This window comes from Falco peregrinus, chromosome 4 (assembly GCF_023634155.1).
Source record: "Falco peregrinus isolate bFalPer1 chromosome 4, bFalPer1.pri, whole genome shotgun sequence".
Classification (NCBI taxonomy): Eukaryota; Metazoa; Chordata; class Aves; order Falconiformes; family Falconidae; genus Falco; species Falco peregrinus.
In genome coordinates, this window is record NC_073724.1 from 107,877,588 (window position 1) to 107,896,439 (window position 18,852).

The window sequence follows — 18,852 nt, forward strand, 5'->3', positions numbered from 1 at the left end:
GTTTGTGATGATCATAAATTAAGATTGTATTTCTTATGCTGCAGTTGAGATGGAGCAACAGCCTTTCATTTGTAAAGTATAAAAGAGCATAGTAGGCAAAGACAGGAAATGGAGAAGACAGTAACACAATAAAATGGCAGTGAAATTCAGAGGATGTGACTGAATAAAGGCTGTCTTAAAATCTCAAAATCTTGGAGTCACCAAACAAAACACAGATTACAGTTGGATGCTGTTATACTAATAAGTGAGGGAGATGGTGAGACCTCATAGTAAAAAAAAAAAAAAAAAGTTGATAAATGGCAAATATCTAAGTAGAAATGCCTTTCCAGGCAGAAATTTATCTAAGGAGGACCTGTTTCATTGTAGTTTGTTCTGCAGTAATGATTTATTAATTTAAAAAGAAAGTACCAGCTGCTGAATTATCAGTAGAACTTCCTATTTAATGTAATGCAAGTTTGCCATTCAAAGCCTTGACCTACTTTGATTATGAGAGCTAATGGAACAGCAATTTGAGTCATTTAGCCTGAAGATACAGAGAATTTTTCTAATTAAAAAAATCCATTCTGCCAATGGATATTTGTACTGTCAAGAAACCCATCCATTATTATAAACAAAACAGGTAACAGCTACTGTGACTGAGATGGCCATGTTTTCCATTAGATAATGTTTCAGTTACTTCGTTATAGTTAAAAATAACTAAATGTTCATTTACTTTCTTAAGTATGCAAAAGGTAATGCATGGAAAAAGCATGGTACAGAATGTATTGAATATGGACAGTGAAGGGAACTGAGCTTAGGAGCCTGAAGTGGGAAATACGAGATAGAGGAACTGCAGGTAACAAAACAGAAGGAGCACATGGAGTTTACAAGAGAGCTAGAAAGATGTTACTATGCTTTTTTAGTCAAATAGATGCTTTCAGTAAGGAAACCACAAATGGGATCAGCAGCCTAATCGATAGTAGGAGAGAGATCAGAAACCAGATGCAGGATTGAGATATAACCGATACAATGGCTGAGAAAAAGACTGGTTAGAGTGATGAATAGGAAATTGACCAGTTCTGTAAGGACTTGAGAAAAGCAGTTCCTCCTGAGCTCACATACAGCTCCCCAGATTACTGAATATTTTACATTTATCTCTCCTATCTTAGTTTTCCATTTCTAAAAAGGGCATAGTAATAACTACTCACTTCACAGGGACATTGTAAAAATAAATGTATCAATGTTCATGAAGCACTTGGATGCTGTAATGATGAGCACCATGAAAAGCTTCTGAAGAAATTAATTTTGTATTCAGAGTAGATTTTGAATACTCTGAATTAATGAAGGTGTAGAGCTGTGCACTGAGCAATAGAAAATAGAACACTGTTCAGTGAGTGAGCAGTAATTTTTCTGTGACCTGAAAGTCTAGGGAGTCTAACGTTAAAAAAAAAAAAAAAAAATAGATTGTGTGACAGATCTATATAGTAAGACTTACATGCAAGGCAAAAGTCAGTTGTGCAGACAACGATAAATCCCTCACCCCACAGCTTGAATGTTTGACCTTGCAACTCTAATAAAACTCAGTATACTATTTAATGTGTAGTTAGACACACAGTATAAAAGTTTCTGACTAAACTATTGTCTTTTAATTAATGTGGTGTATGGAGTGGGTAGGTGGGTGGGCTCAGGATTTACATATTTATAGAATCCTGAGGGCATTTTTACATATTTCCATGCTTGATGAGATATAGGGCTGAAACCTAATTAAAGGGTTTGTTGGGTTTTTTTTCGTTTGGGGGGTGGGGGGTGGGGTATATACAGAGGCAGGCTACAGTATGTTTTACAGAATTTTCTCCATTTTATGTGCATACCATGTTCCATGAAACTAACTTCTGATATCTGACTTTTAAAACCCTACAGAAGGAATTATGAACTTCCAGGTCCTGGTGTGCAGATGTAATGCATCTACCCAATCTCACTGAATTTAAGACTATGATGTGTGGGAACTTGACATTATCATCACATGGTGGTCATCAGAGGATGCTTTTGATGTTATCATTGTCGCTGGTGACAAATTATTCATGGAGCTTTTTTTGGCTTTATCCTCAAAATAATTACCAGAAATGCTATGCAAGATGAAAATGACATTAATATGTTCACAACTTTGAGTGCAAAACATTACAAATAAAATGTATAATTATTACAGTTGAGAATACAACTTCTATGTTGACAATATTTCCCATCATTTTAGCATAATTTCAATAATTCTATCATTGTGCTCTGAACACTAATGAAAATGTCAAGAAGAACAAAGGACAAACTGGCCTTGGAACTGCACACTGTTCTGACATTACATCACTAAGCTACTAAACTTTATTAATAGAACTCATGGATGTTGTAGGAGCCTCAGATCTTATCAACTAGTGCCTTTTAAGTGTGAATTTACTTCTACCATTCTTGTCTTCTCCCATCCTCAAACTGAATGTTTATCATTCTGTTTCTGGTATCTCATGCTTCATACGGAATCATCTGTATAAGCTGTTCTGTCTCTATGGAAGAACAAAGGCAGGCAACCATTGGATCTGGGTTCATATGTAGATTCTATCCCATCATCTTTTCTTGTTAATTTTTATTAAGCTAGCTAAAAAGCTTATTTCTATTTCTTATGATTTCCTTTGTCAGTCTACTTAGCCTGACTTGTGCTAATACTCACTTCATCCATATGTTCCACAACCTTCCAGATGTTGTTTTCTTTGAAGATCAATCTCCTTCATTCAATTTATGCTTTTCTTAAGCTTAACACTTTTGCTGCAGTGTTATTAACTAATCTAGAACTCCAGTCTTTCTTAAAAGTTTTCCCTCCGAGTTCCAAAAGTATTATCAAAAGTGACTCTACTGCTTTTATATTCAGTGTTGTTCCTGAGTAGGTGAGGTTAAATGCCCTGTCCACTTTTTTCCCCTCCCAGGTTTGTGCTGCTGTCTCTCTTATGCTATCTCAAGTACTTGTGCGCCTGTGTTTATGAATGAAGAATAACCTGTCAGACCAGTTTATTTCTCAACCAGATCAGAAGCCTGATCTGCTCTTCAGGAAAGCCACAATACATCTGTGTCAGGATAATGGATGGGACATAGTGAGGGCAGGAGTGCCATGATAGTGCTACAAATACCATGGAAGAAATTTCAAGTAAAACTAGTCCTTTCATTTGAAAGAAGGTAGATTACTGCTCACCACAATCTGCAACGCCTGGAAGGCTGTAAGTAGAGGGATGACATGGTAGTTGTCAGAAGTCAGTCTGAGTTAGAACTTGCAAAGGAAATTTAGGTGTTGTCTGGTCTTGGCATAGAATTCTTCAGTTTTTTGGTTGTTGGTTTGTTGGGTTTTTTTTAATTTCTGCTATTTAGAAAAGCTACTCTCAATTATTGTCATCTGTATTTAAATTCCAAGACTAAATGGTTCATTAGCATATTAGATCAGATTGTGAGAGATAAGTAAGTAGGTTATAAGCAGGTTAAACACGAGTCTTCTAGTCCTGCAGAGAAATGCATAGTGCTAAAATGAGAAGTCAGTAGCCGTACCATGCATCTTTAAATTATTGTTGTAATTACATTTTGAACTGTCTCCCTACATGACGATTTCGACTGATGCTTCTACAGAAGAGAAGATATAAAATGTATTGTTTAAAGTACATTTTCAGAGTTAAAGACTAAGCAGAACTTAAACCTCAGAATATTTGGCTTTGGCATCAAAACTTATGCAGCAATAAATGACCTCGACAACATCAATAAAGCTCATTTCCATTTGAATACTTTGAAATAATCGTAACTTTTTTGGTGTTTGATGGATACAAGGATCAATGAGGTTGAATTGCACTGCCTACATGCAATTGAAATGGAACAAGATAATAAATGTTGCTCAATGGAGTACACCCAGAAATGATACCCTTTCCTGAAGCTAGTAACTTATAATGAGAATCATATTTGCACTATATTGATGTATAATTCCTAATTAGAGATCTGACCTCAACTTTTCAAACTGCCTTCATTCTAATACCACCATGCAAAAGAATAAATGCTCATGAGTTGCTGCTCTAGAGCTTCCTGAATGTTGGCTTTCAGCTTTGTAAAAATGCCCCTTTCAGGCTGAGGTAACGTGCGATTTCACCATGAAAAGTCAATAGGTGAAGGAATGAGTTTTTGTAAGGACACATGCAGAGTAACCAGCTTCTTTCAGGAGAACAAGGAAAGTCTAATGTTTTTGCTTTACTGAATATCTCTGGAGCACAGTGATGATTAGCATGGTTTTCTCATGTTCACCCTACAGAAAGACTTCATATGTAGTTGTGGTTCTTCAGACCTAATGTCCTATCTTAAGATGTCTGTCCCAAGACTTTTAGAACTGTAACATCCATACAGACTGAAAATTAAGGAAGGATGGACAGACTAGACCAAAATTTAAGTAGCTTTATTTAGTGCTTTTTAGCATTAAAAATTCTCATAATTTTGTTTACAAAGTAAAAGCCATAAAGCTTCATTATTTCGGATAACTATGGCATATCTGAATCATATATTGAAGACGCAGGGTATGCATTTTCTCTAGTATGCTGAGGACTCTTGATTCAAGATAGACTTTGTCTATACTAGTATAATTTAGTATCAAGAAATACATTCCTGCACTGGACTTTCATCATGGACACTGTCACAGTGTTAGAAATATTCATGGGATTCTTCAGTGGGACCACAGCCCACCACATTTGTCACATTTTGGGTGTTAGCAGGAGTGACTAGGGGTCATTCCCAAAAGACAGTTTAGAAATACTCTGTGTCTTGGAAGGTAAAAGAGTTTAGAAGTATGATGTGGACCTTTCCATATGATTTGTTCTCTATGCAAGGGAATGTTTAATTTAGTAGCATAGAATAAGAACACTTTTTGGAACTGACAGGATACTGATTCAAGGCAGCAGAGGGGAGATAAAAGAGAATTATCCCACCTTTCTCCTGCCTTCAAGGAAAGAAAGCATTTGCTTTTGTAGATACGAAATAATTGGGTTTCCTCTGCTCTTCAGAGTGATCTAATACAGAGGAGGCAGTTGATCTTTTAATGCTGATGTAGCAATGGAAAAATAGAAAATTACTGCAATCCTCTGACAGCTTCAGAAATGGAACTGAAGGGACAGAAGTACTCATAGCAAGTCTACCAGCTCTTAGAAGCTCTTATGAAGGTCTTATGCTATCATAGACAAGTCACTGTAGACAGGGTCAGGAGACCATTTCTGAGGACAATGCTGCACACTGTATGTGGAAGGGGAGTTCCAGGAGACAAGATGTGTATTTTTTTCTCCTGTAGCTTTCAGTGGATGCAACTCCTGAATACAGCCGAACTCCCATAAGGTTTACTGTCTGGCAATGCTCATTAATGGTCTGTTGGGAAATTTGAACAGATAAATATTCATTCATTTTGTCATTCTTCTCAGAAAGAGTGGATGCTGTCTTTACAGTTTTAGGTGACCTCTCGAATGCTGATTTTATTTATTTTTCCACACTTGCTTTGGGACTTGGGTGAAAGATTCACCTATGTAAAGCAATGTCGAAGGCAGATTTTCATCAAAGATTCACTATAGCCACAGTGATAAACCCAGATCTAGCTTTTTCAACAGGAAAGCTTCTTTGAGAACTGCTGGATAAAAGGGGTTGTAATGACTTCTGCTATTTTCAAGACATGAAGTTTGTTATTCTAAGCTATTTATTCACCTTAAGAAAGAAAGGATCAAGAAATGAATGGCAGAAGGCTTAATTAAACCTATTATATGTCTGTCATGATGACACTATGGTAACAAATTCACACAGACTGTTTCAACTCTTGCTTTAGAAATTCTCATGTTTAACAACAACAAAGAGTTTAAGCATGTGCTTAATTTTAAGCAAATACATCATCCCATCAACTTCAAAAGGATTGAATATGCAAATACTTTAAGATTAAATACTTTTTTAGACTAAAGCCAAAGTTCTTAGCATCTTGCACCATTTAACATAGTTGTATAAGCTGAATGTTTCTGTAAAAAACAAAGTATCAGTACAGCTAAAATTCATAACGGTTTTCTGAAGTTGAAATAAAACAATAAGTTCTAACCTGACTCAAAGATTCATTTTTCCACAATTTTATTGTGAAAAAATAGAGTTTAAAATTCTTTCTGATTCTCCTAAAAGAAGAAAGGGTTAGATTTGCAGTAGTCGTAAGTAAATATGTGCAAGTGGTTTGAACATTTAAATGGGAAACTGTGGCCTGGGGATTTGATCCAAATCCTAGTCACTGAAGACCTTAGCCTTGAAATTTCATTTTGTAAGAATGATCTCACAATCCTTCCTTGTGAAATTGTCCCACCTTGCACAAATAAATAACAGAAGAGATAAGAAGCAGTCTCTACATCTGAACTAGAAGTCAGATCCCTTCTTTCTGTAAGATAACACAATTTCCCAGGTGTTCATTTAACTGAAATGCTTTGTGGAGTGTGACATATATTCATATTAATTTCAGGTTCACTGAATCACATTCTTCAATTAATAAACTATTTGTGACTAAAATGCAACCAGTCTTATTACAATGAACTTTTCCTGGCGTATACAGCTGGTTTGCAGGTGTTTCTTAAGCATGCATTTCCCCCAAACAGGAATTTGGAATTATGCAGAAATCCACACAAAAATTTTATATTGCAAATGGCTATTGCAGCTGTAGCTATTCTTAACCAACATAATAACGTTCTTCATGTTGCTGTGATGGTCTCAAAGCAAAGCAATTTGCTTTGTTAAAAATGCTGTGTTACAGGATGATCAGGGACATTTTTACAAATGAAAGTATAACTAGTTGCATTCTGATTTCTTTTCCTACTTCAGCTTGTTCTCACCTTTCTTGTATAGTATTTAATAATGTTTAGCTTTGTATGATTTAGAATAAAATGTTAATATTGTAATGTGATCAAACATTTTGTTACATTGCATATTCTGGAATTACCATAAGAAATCAAGATTTTTCTCACTTGTAGAGGTTTGTAATTTAATCAACACTTTACAAATTAATATGAGGAAATTATGGAGTAAACACCACAAGATGTCCAGGGAGCATGATGGCAAGAAAGAAAACATGGATCACTAAGCTCATTTCTTATGAGGTGAATTTGCTAACAGGCCGTCAAAAGTGTGCCGTGATGGAATGGGCAGTGCACAGGCTGTTTCCCCAGAAAACTATTGATTTATATGTCTGAATCATGGCTGACTTCTTATTCTGTAGATCGCCAGACAGTCATGGTATCTCATCAGTTGAAAAAGGACATTTAAATCGTATGTAATCAATAAACTTCTCTGTAGATTAAATGAGAAAATAGATTTAATTTTTTAAAAAAGGAAAATGATACAAAGAAGCCAGCGACAATCAGATTAATAAAATTGCAGTGAGGAATTCCATAAATGACACATGAGAAATTATTTTCCCCTAGCACTTTATTTTTTTTTAGCCCAGGCTGAAAATATCACAGGATAGTAAGCTTATGAAAGGTTGAATAATCCACAGGTAAAGAAAAGCAATTTTGTTTTGTGACCTAATGAAATACAGAGATTGTACACATGGCAAATATAAGCACAGAATACATCCACTCCTATAGCCAAAGTTGTAGCACACAGTTCCAAAGAGAAGCTGTGGAACTGCTGTTGTGCAGTAAGGCAGGTAGATTTAGTCTACTTGGAATTTGTATTTTTTACAGTTTTCCATCAGGTTCAAGCCAATTATTCTTTTTTAGCTCATGTACACATGCTGAAAGTAGCCAACATTAAGAAATTACAATTAAAATTTAATTTTGAAATCCTTCCTTTAGGTTACAAAAATTTCTAAAAGAAAGGGGGAGAGATAAGAGACCAAACTAAAACCATCTAACAATGTATGTGTGCTTAGTGCATAAGTGACTTCATAAAACTTTTACACTTCTACACTAAGTTTCATATCCTCATAACACCTCTGATGTTATGCACTTCTTTAAAATTACTATGTGTTCACAAAGCTGGGTTTCTGCTGGCAGCAACTGTAAATTTTCTATGTTTGTTTTATTTGGCTGATGCTCTTGCCTTCATCTAGACACATTTTTTCTTAATGTAGTAAAAATTTAAGCTAGAATAACTATATTTCTCCTTTCTAGTTCCATTGACTGCAAAATCACTAAAGATGTGTTTCGGATTTGCATAACTCTTCCATATAGCTAACCACGCCCAGAAATATGCAATTCATTAACGTTAAGATGGGCTAAAGGAATTCAGTAATTATTAGTCTAATGCTCCTACATTTTAATAAGCTGATTAGAATCTTGTTAAAAAAATACACTTCATATATGAACTATTCCTTGTGATTGTGAAGTATAAATGACATTTAAAGCTGTAGCAAACTGACAGGTTTTTATCTTTTTAACAACCTGCTATGAGCAAACTTATGAAATATGAGTTTAAACATACGCTTTTTGTGATCAAGAGTTCTGATTTGCTTGACATTTTGTCAATGTTATTTTGGGGCATTTTTCTCCAATTTCTCTGCATAAAATTCTATTGAAGACAAAAGAAATTCCTGGCAAATATATGTTTTTATTAAAAAATACATTTCGTCTTAATTTCTGTTTCAGCATGTGTGTGTGTGTGTCTGTCTCTTTTTTCTTACTTTCTTAAAACAGCATAAACCAGCATGACCTTGGGCATGAGAGATCATAGGAAATGCAAAGAAGAGAAAAAAACCTTTTTTTTTCTGTGTTTAAATCTTCATAAATATTTGCTAATGTAGTATAAAATTTTGAGCAGACCTTTAAGTGCTTATACCTGTTTTTTCCACTTTGCCCCATAAAAATAACCAGTGATACAGGGGCTTTTTCAAATGTTTTATCTCTTAAGATATATGAAATAATGTTCATTTTATACCTTTTTCTCTTTCAAATCCAAAGAAATAGTATAAGTATTCCAAAGTCTGCAAATTACATAGTACAGAAGCATTCATATTTGTAATGCATCACCAGTGCTGAACTACATGATAAATATAGCAACTGGGCTTCGGCCGTGCAATTGTGAGGATACTAAGAGCAAATGCAATAAGCATACTCTTCTTTTTCAAGTTTTGTGACATTTTGTATAGGCACATTATAGCACATGCCTTTTCCCGTAAAACTGCGTCAAAAGCCTAGTTTAATGATCACTGTTGTTTCCTTTTGAGCTGTATACCATTTCCATCTGAACAGCTCTGCAGGCTACAAAGATGTAACTGTTTTCTGCAGCAGTACAAACCATGCATTCAAGCAAGTCCATGAACTTGACTTTTAAAATTTTCTGTGAAAGTGGTAAGTTTCTAAGTTTCTAGAATCCATGGCTTTCAGTGAAAAAAGAGAAACTGAATGCCATAATCTGTAGCTCTATCTCATAATCATAAATGCCTTGATTTATCCTTGGGATTATAAATTACCCTTTAAACCATTAAAGCCCAGTAAAATTGCAGGACACCAATTACTTTCATTACTTTAAGGACCTTTTCTTACAAAAATCTTTTCCAATGCTTTACTTCCCATGTTACTGAAAATAACTGGGGACATGCAAGCCTGCTGTTAACAAGCAATACTTTGCTGTGAGACATTGACATAAGTTGCCCAGAGCAGCTGTGGGTGCCCCATCCCTGGCAGTGCTCGAGGCCAGGCTGGACGAGGCTTTGGGCAACCTGCTCTAGTGGGAGGTGTCCCTGCCTGTGGCAGGAGGTTGGAACTAAATGATTTTTATAAGTCCATTTCAGCCCAAACCATTCTATGATTCTATGAATACTATTAAATGGCCTACTTCAACTATACTGACATTTTCTCTTACAGCATTTAATCACAAGCATGACTTTTTAAAAATTCTTATATTTATTTCAGTGTAATGTAAGCCACTCTTTGTTCAGTCCTTCTTTACCTATCTATATAATGCTTTAGAGCTCAATGCTAATTACTAAATGAACATAGTCTAATCTAAAGACCATTTAATTCTGTACTACAGCATCCAATGTTGTTTTCAGGTAATTAATGAATTTAAATGCAAGAAAAAGTTATTAATAAATGAGAGTCTATATATTGTGTGGTTAAAATATCTTAATATGGAAAAATTCCTGATTTATTTCAGAAAGATTGTGATTGCACTATACAAGTTTTTCTATGAAGTAGGATGTCTCCAAAATATTGCTTTAAAACATAAGACCATCCTTCATGTTGTAAAGTATAAATCTTCCCTTTGAGCATCTGTTAAGAAACATCTCAGTTTCATAAAGGAAATAAAGAGTATTAGCACTTTAGGAACCAGTGTAAACTTTGTATCACCCAAGATAGCAGGATAAAAGTAATCCGTTCTTTGCTTCAAGAAAATATATCTGAACTTTCTGGTCAAATTCAAGACAGTGTCTTAGATATTTTAAAGCTGAAATCACAGTGAAAATCTTTATTTTAAATTTACTTTAGATCTGACATAAAACATTTCCGTGATATAAGCTTCTGATATGTTGCTATGAGTTTACAGTATGGTGACATCAACTTATACGGTAAATTGCTGCTTGATACAAGTATTGCTTCAACAGGAACACATCAGCTATTGAAGACCAGGGATTGGAGGAAGCATTAAATCAAGGGCGGATGAGAAAGTGTCATGCTACAAAGAAGCTGAACTACATACATATTGAATTTGAAATTGCTTTTATGGAGGAGTTGCTCACAAAATTTTAAAAGAACTTCAACCAGTTATGACTATCTATCCTTTTTTAAAGATTTCTATGTGCTTATAATAGCCTCTTCTTCCTCACAAGTTCTGCACTATTTGCTACACCTCAGTCCTTCCAGCTACCATTACTCCATTAATGTCTCCTGAGAAACTTTCATTACAATTGCCAAATAAACACTTTAATGAACAGAAATCACATTCAAGACATTACAGTATGACAACTCTGATACCTCCAAAAGCAGGTGTGCAGGCTAATAACACTTTTAAAATCCAATAAAAATAAACCCACCAAACCCAGCCTCTTATTTCTTCTTTTTTTTTTTTCCCTCCTTTTTTTTTTTTCTTAATAACCTTATCTAAATTTGTTTTACTGAAGGAAATAATATTGTAACTAGAAGTACATGGGGTTCTGAATAAACTGTGGATGTAGATACTGAATCTCATAGGCCTTTTGTTGTTTGAGCTCCAGCTCTCACTTTGTAATTTTTTTTCAGCTGGAGGTCAAATGGTCACCCATTAGGCATGGTCCTGAAATGGAACAAAAATTTCAGTTCCAAGTCCTGGAACTATCTATATTTACCAGTTGTCAGGTTCTCTAACTAAGCAATTTGTTTAATGATAGTTTTCTTGTATGAAAGATAAAATGTTGCTGAGTTTTCTCAGATATATGTTTAAGAATGAAGTCAATACTGTGATAAGAGAACTGTCGCAAAGTTTAGAGTTTTAAACATGATCTGGCATGAGGAAACAGAAACATGAGTATTGCTCCCAGCTCAGAAGTAGGTGGGCAGTACCATGGTCTTGCTAACAAATACCTTGACAGGACAGATAAGACTAAAGCTACAGATTTGAGAGGTCTGAGTTTACCAGGGAAGGGTACAGTAAGGGAGAATCTCAGACCCCATACTATTTCTGCTGAGTTCTCTACACCGCCATATGTGTTAACAGACATGCAGGTAGGCAACTTGTGCTTAACCCCACTGTTTTCCAGTTGTGGCTATATATAAGATCTGCCTCATGTTTCATGGTAATGTTCTATTTTTAGCAGAATCTGAGAAATTAGGATGGAGGTTTTTTTGCATCCCTGCTTCTGAAAAAAAGCCCCTCATTATAGGATTTACCTAGATAAAGCACTAAAATAATGTTGGTTGCCTTCTTGCAAAGTGTTGAAGGGAAGTCAGCGTTGGAGGTAGAATATCAAAATTCTGGACTTGTTTTTGGTGATAACATGTATGAAAGAGCATGCTATAGACAGACCACATACATTTACTTGCGTTCATGGATTCTTGATAGCTTCTAGAAAGTATACTGTGGTGAAGGATTTCAAAGCGGTGAAATTTTCCATTTCCATTAACAATTACAAAAAAAAATTATCTCAGTTGCTTAATGTATAAATGTATGCATGACATGTATGCATAAACATGAACATAAAATGTATATTTTTATGCCTATATACATACAAAATTATGCTCACACAGTTATAGATGCAGATTATCCTATAGATATATAGGAAGTTTATCCCACTCTGTTCCTAAGTTTACAGTTCTTTCCAGCTCACATAGTGTGGCAAAATGATATATGTTTCAGGGAACTAGCAATGAGTGAAATATTGTTGCAGAATATTCAGGTATGATATTAAAGGACAGCATTTGGGATCATTTATGAAAGTTATTTTCTCTGATAGTTGGTTGTATTTTAAGAGTTAAAAGTCCAGTACTGCAAACCACTTTTTCCCCACTAAGCGTTTTATTTCTAATTCCAAAATCCTAGCCCAGTAAAGTCAGTGGTCAGTGTAGCATGTAATGCATTAAAATTACAGTTTAGAGCCTTATGAAGTAATGTAAAGATCTGATTTATCCATGTTAAAAATTTTGTTACTCACATGCAAATTGAAGAACAGCTTCTCTGCTTAAAATACTGCCAAACACGTTGGTGGTTAAACACTGATATTGTCCAGAATCCTTCATTTCACTGGGGTTGTTGATGATCAAACTTCCTTCTATTAAACTGAAGCGATAATCACTTTCAATGTCAATTTCAGTTCCATTTCGAAGCCATCTTAGGAAAAAAGAAAGAAACTATTTGAGCATTTTATGGCCAAAGGAAAGCATCAAGCTTAGTATATAGAACTGGACAGCCCTGGTTGTTGTAAGGATGACAACTACTCAAAGAAAACCTGTGCCATAATTCATTATTTTGGCAAAGCTTTGGATGGAGAAATTCCATAACGCATGGCTGACAAAAACTAAGTTTTTCTGATAGAACACAAGTAAAAGCAGATCTTCAGCCTATGAAGAGAAAGGATAGTTTTTGGTTTGGCTATGCTAAATCAAATTAGTAACCTCTTCCCCCACCCCCAGAAAAAAAAACCAAAAACCTATCACCCATAAAGTCTTCAGACTTGAAGCCTGTACAGCAGATGCATGCTTTATGTCAAAAATAGGACTTTTACTGTGCTTATAATAATCAAAGTTTCAATTCATGTTCTATCATTAAAACTTTAGGCCCAGATGAACTTAGAGTTAGCAAAGCTAAGTCTGTACTGCATTAGAGCAAAGAACTTTTCTTTTCCATTCTTTCAGCACTTGTTTTTCTGAGCCAAATAAATGGAGAAACCTGATTTAGATACAGAAAGGAGAAAAGCAAGGCCTGTGAAGAGAAGGGAGGTAGCTTGATGTACGTAGGCTGTTATGAAATAAAGGATATTGGCAACAGACAAAGGCAAATGAGTATCACTAGATCGGTATACACAATATTCAGAGAAGACTGGGACAGGAGAGACTGGAATTAGCTGGCAGCTGGTCAAGGGTAATGCCTGGAAGCTACCAGGCAAATGGAAATTAAGATCAAATGAGGAGCCGGCTGGCAAAGGGAATGCTAAAATTGGGAGGTGTTCGGGACTGAAATGAGAAATCTGAACAGTAAAGACAGGGATGGGAGTGAAGATAAGGTGGAAGAATCCAGGCTAACATATTGGAAAGTATCACGCCTGAGCCAAAGCACTGAATAATTCCCAAATGAACACTTCTTTTTTGAGGTTTCAGAAGTAATCTAAGTCTCATATTTTTTCTGTTGTGCGAGTGGGTTTTGAGGTTGGGGTTTTTTCCCCCCCTGGATCCTCTCTGCCAAAATGCCTCACCTCTCTCATTCATCTCCGAAGACTGAAACAACAAACCTGCAACAGTCAACTGGCTGCAAAGGAAAAGATTTTGTATGGTAGATTAAGACTCCAGCATTCTGGAATAACCTCTAGGGAGGTATGGTGCAATATCTCAATTAAAGAATAATATTCCATATAAGAAGACTCTTTAAATTTGCTTTTCTGTCAAACTGTGTAGAACATAAAACTGTTAAAAGAATACAAAGCAGATAAGCAGTGTAAACAGGTATGGCACAGCTATTATGATGCACAGATATTTCCTTCATTGCTAGTTCGCAGTCATTCTGCAATTTCAAAGTTGCTTCGGGAAATTGCCAGCTACTCCCAAGCTTTGCCAGCATTCAGCAAAGAATGGAAGAACTTGGTAACATCTAGACTCCAGAAGAAATTTTAAAGAAGCAAAATGATTATCAGTTCACTCTATCTTGTTAACATTCATTGGGAATGACAGACAGCAGAATCCAGCTGAAATAGCTCTGAATTTTTCTTTATCCAAAGGTCAGAACTGGCAGAATTAATATGAACTGTGAAAATATTAGTTGCCCGTTTTTTTCATGGTTGGACTTTTGATCACAGAGGACCCCTGTTTCACTTAATGCAAGAAATGAAACACTGTTGACAATATCTTTATACTGCAAAGGATATTAGGAAAATGTCTGTAGGATTCACTACATTTGTAAAAAAGATTCATACATAGCAGAGCTAAAAGAGGAACTTTTCATCTTGAACATTTTGTTAATTATTTAAGATTTTTAATGAAATAAAAAAAGAAAGTTTACTTTTATATATATATATCTGTGTGAAATAAAAATACAAAATTAATTCTTCCAGAAATGATGGGAGATTTAGATAAGGAAAAGGCCAAAATTACATGTTTGAGCATTTCAAAGTGGGAACTGACACAAAATTCAGTTTGCTTTAATTAGTTTTCTTCACTTAGTTTCATTTTCAGTTAAATGCAATGCAAAAATATGCTTTTGTAATACTACCCCAAATCTTTGGATCTTGATGTCTGTCTGTCTACATATCATGGAGTCCATCCTGAATGGTTGTATTCTCCTCACATAATCCAAGCACATTAGAGGAAAAGAAACCCTGAACTGCGTGACATATTTTCTTCTAGGTACCCTGGCTTATGTGGGAGGACAGAATCCCAAATATAATACTTATAATGTAATGAGATGCTAGGGAAAAATCAGCTACATTTTTTTCTTGAAGACAAGTGACAACATAACATTTTGAAATATTCTAAATATTTTAAAGTAATTTTTTTGAAACTTTTTACAATGGTGTTTTTTATCAGGAAATTATACTCACAAAATATTTCTAACCAGTTTATATGTCTCTAACCAGCTTATATGTCTCCAAAGTAAAATAGGAAATGCAGTATTACACAAGCAGTGAAAGCAGTGTAGTGAAGCAGCATCTCAGGGAGCTCTGCACCTGCCTTTAACTCAGTAACAATGGTGACCTGTTGTTGTGAACCCACAGGAAGCCTGTCAAAGGTTGTATTCCTCATCAAAGGTCTCTCAGTTATGTTCTTCACTGTACAGATCCTGACTTGTTATACTAAAGTATGATTTGCAGAAATGCTGAGCAAATGGAATCAATTTATCTCAGGGAGTTACATGTATTTAGATACCTTAATGACTGGAACTGAAGAAAAAAAGATTTGTAAAAAGGTTATGAACACTGTGTCATAAGTTATACAGACTAAGGAAATGTATTAAAATGGCAGAGACAATTTTGGAATTTTTGAGTGATTCAAATGTTCTTTTAATGCAGCTTTAGAAAAACAAAAAGTTGTTCTCTGTTTTGGTTTTGGCTGAAAATAATTTTTAGCAGCATAGGCCTCACAGCACATGTAAATAACAATCTGTATTGTTCAGTGCTTGTAGATAATAGGACAAGGCCTTTGATGATATGGAAATATCCCTTCTCCTCACTATTTCATATGCCAGAGGCTGGGCAAGTGACATACAACAAACCTTTGCCTATCTATAGTCTTTTCTGAGGCTAAATTCTCTCTGCACCTGCCCTGAAGAACAGTATATTCCACACAATTTATATATTTTTTCTTTTCCCCTGAATAGTATGTATTGTATATGCTGTACAGACACACGGCAACAACAGAAGAAGTTACGTTGTGCCATTAGAACTAGGCCTTTTGGGTCAAAGCTTTCCTTTTAAGAACCACAGTCACAAAAGTTTGTTTATAAGGCTGTTGACACCAATTAATCTCTGGAGAACTGAAGGAATGGGTATCACAAAGTCATAAAATAACCAAGGCTGGAAGCAACCTTGAAAGATAATTTGGTCCAATCTTTCATGGAAAGGGGAGCCTAGATTATATTATTTAGCACCTTGTTCAATTGCATCTTGAAAACCTTCAGTAATGGGAAGTCTGCCATGTCCCCAAGGAGGTTGTTCCAATGAATGACTGTTCTCACAGTAAAAAATTCCTTTCTTATATTAAGAAGATAACTCTCATATGAAACCCCTCTTGTATTTGTTTCCCCTTGCCTTCTCCATGTGGTTCCTTGTGAAGAGAGAGCTTCTATCTTCTTTGTAACCACCTTTTAAAATATGCTGAAAGTCAGAATTTGTTGACTGCATTCCATTGGGAAAATGCAAAAAAAATGTTGGACCAAGAAAGAAAGGAGATGACATAGGTTCTCCACAAGAATGATGAGGTTGTCTGGGAGGGCTATGCACAGGGTTCCCCTCTTTTGGTGGAAGTTTGTGCCTTTTCTCCATGGTCACATGCTATGTTTAATGGGCTCATAGCACTTTAACAATGTGTGGAACTAATATGTGTGTTGGTTTTTTTATCAGCAATGCAACAAATATGTAATAGAAATTACACAAGGAATGTCAATAAAGAAGTCAACAGAGTTTTCATCACACATGGTGAGGAGTTCATGCAATTCCATCTTGAAGAATTTCTGGCCACTCATTCCTAATCCCATGTTACATGTTTTAGTCATGCCTGTGCTTCTTGGGGAGATTGTCCATTTAATGACTCACATATTTTGCAAAGAGGCAGATTCAGTGCTATTGTGATGGGGATGTCTAAAGATGGTACTGCCTCTGATTTTCTTCCAGTCATAGGAATGTAAGTTTTGTGATTCAAATAAGTCTAAGGAGAATTCATCCAGAATGCTGAAGAATCCACAAGTGAAATAAGTGTAATAAGTAAAAAATACAACGCAGAATTCATGATTGTCACCTATAACAAAACACAATGGTAAGAGTCCTTATGTTCCTTTTGTAAATCAAGAATGACTCTATGAGAAAAGATAAAGGATGTATGAAAAAAATAATCAACCATATGTTCTCCCAGCCCTCCTACATCACTTCTAAATTGTATAAAATATGAGCAGAGTCAGATGCAGCAAATGGATAAGGTGACTGCAACGTACTGTTCCCACCATTGATAAACTGAACTCTCAGACTCACAGGAGTGTCACAGCAGATGCATATAGTAGGTGTCAGTGACATAATAGTCTGTATGGAAAAACAGGCAACAGACAGTGGTTGCAAAGAAATAAAATGGTGGACTTGTGAGTGAAAAGACACCAGATTTGGCTCAGTTATGGTATCCCATATTGCATAATCATGTCATGTAATGTAATGTACCTGGACTTTACTGCTTTCCCTATAAAATGGGATAGTATTTCATAGCTTTATAGGTTTTTAGGGGGAAAAAAAAAAATCAATTAAATATTTTGGTCTTGTTAGCTATTAAAGCCACAAGTCAAAAAAACGGATAAAAAATCTCTTCACATGGATAATTATGATGCACAGAGAACATAATTTGAAACTTCACATATTGTGTTGGCGTTATTCACTACCACTTATGCTTCTTGCTTATTCAGAATCAGAAAAAACATTCAATCAGCAAAGCTACTTGTGTCACAGAGCTGTTTCTGTTATGTTGTTCTTCAAAGCACACTGACTCTCAGAGTGGAATTGTAGTGGCTAATATTCTGAAAAGTAAAAGAAAATAATTTTTAAAGAGTACCTGTATGTGGGAGTAGGATTTCCACGAGCCTGACAATTCAGAGATACTTTCTTCTCCTCAGAATCGGTTGGAAAAATCACATCATCTGGCTCTTGTACAAACACCGGCCCATAGTCAACACTTTCTGTGGAAATAGAAGTCCTGTAGTTTAGGAATTCTGAATAAATCTAAGTGTATTATATTTTTTTAAAGTGAGATTAAAGTATGCAAAATTATGTTTGTTTTTCAGAGATTCATATCACATTACATCAGATGCAGGGTGGAAGATAAGGAAGAAATATTACTAAGTTAACAATACAATACATAGTGTGATTTAAATGTTCATCATGCCTTAAAATGGCTTTCTCATCAGATATATTTTGACCTACAGTCTAATGAGCAGCTCAAGAGAGTTAAGCTAGCAAGAGGAATTAACTCTGCTTATAGAGAGCAAGGTAAACAGTAATTTTCCTGCTGCCTGCAGTAGCTTACCTTGCAAAGAACTAAGAGACAGTTTTCCCCTTTATGTCAAAGACTTGCTAAGAAAAATTGCCAGTAAAATTAATGGCAGCAACTGGTGGCTACTATTATATAACATATAGCAAAATCTGACATATCATTTTACTCCACTGTCTTCTCTAATTTTGGCATGCACCTATATCTTGATATGAATTTACATTTCTGAACAAGAAAAAGCTACACAAACCATAGGATACATCTATGATTCCAGTTCATTTATATTGTGAAGAGGTAAGTGTAACCTTCAGAAAGTAAAAGGCTGCATATACAGCATTCCTGATCACATAGGTCTGAATAACTAAAATGTTCACCATGCACTAGAAGACTGTGGAATTTTAATCAGCATAGGCTTGCTCTAAACTCTTGGATTATTTAGTCACATAATTCTCTTCAAACTTAGAGCACTAGCATAATCACTTGGGTGAGGGAAGATGTGTCC

General features: G+C 35.3%; 1 protein-coding gene across 4 annotated transcripts in view; it reads right to left on the bottom strand.

Annotated features, from left to right (window-relative positions):
• The window catches only part of CNTN5 (contactin 5), a 678,106-nt gene that overhangs the window by 226,660 nt on the left and 432,594 nt on the right, over window positions 1-18,852 (bottom strand). For all 4 annotated transcript variants that reach the window (XM_055802997.1, XM_055802998.1, XM_055802996.1 and 1 more), the window contains 2 exons: window positions 17,916-18,039; window positions 12,614-12,789 (listed from right to left, as the gene is read on the bottom strand). In XM_055802997.1, coding sequence (XP_055658972.1) covers window positions 12,614-12,789; window positions 17,916-18,039 — 300 coding nt within the window. The remainder of the gene's footprint in view (window positions 1-12,613; window positions 12,790-17,915; window positions 18,040-18,852) is intronic.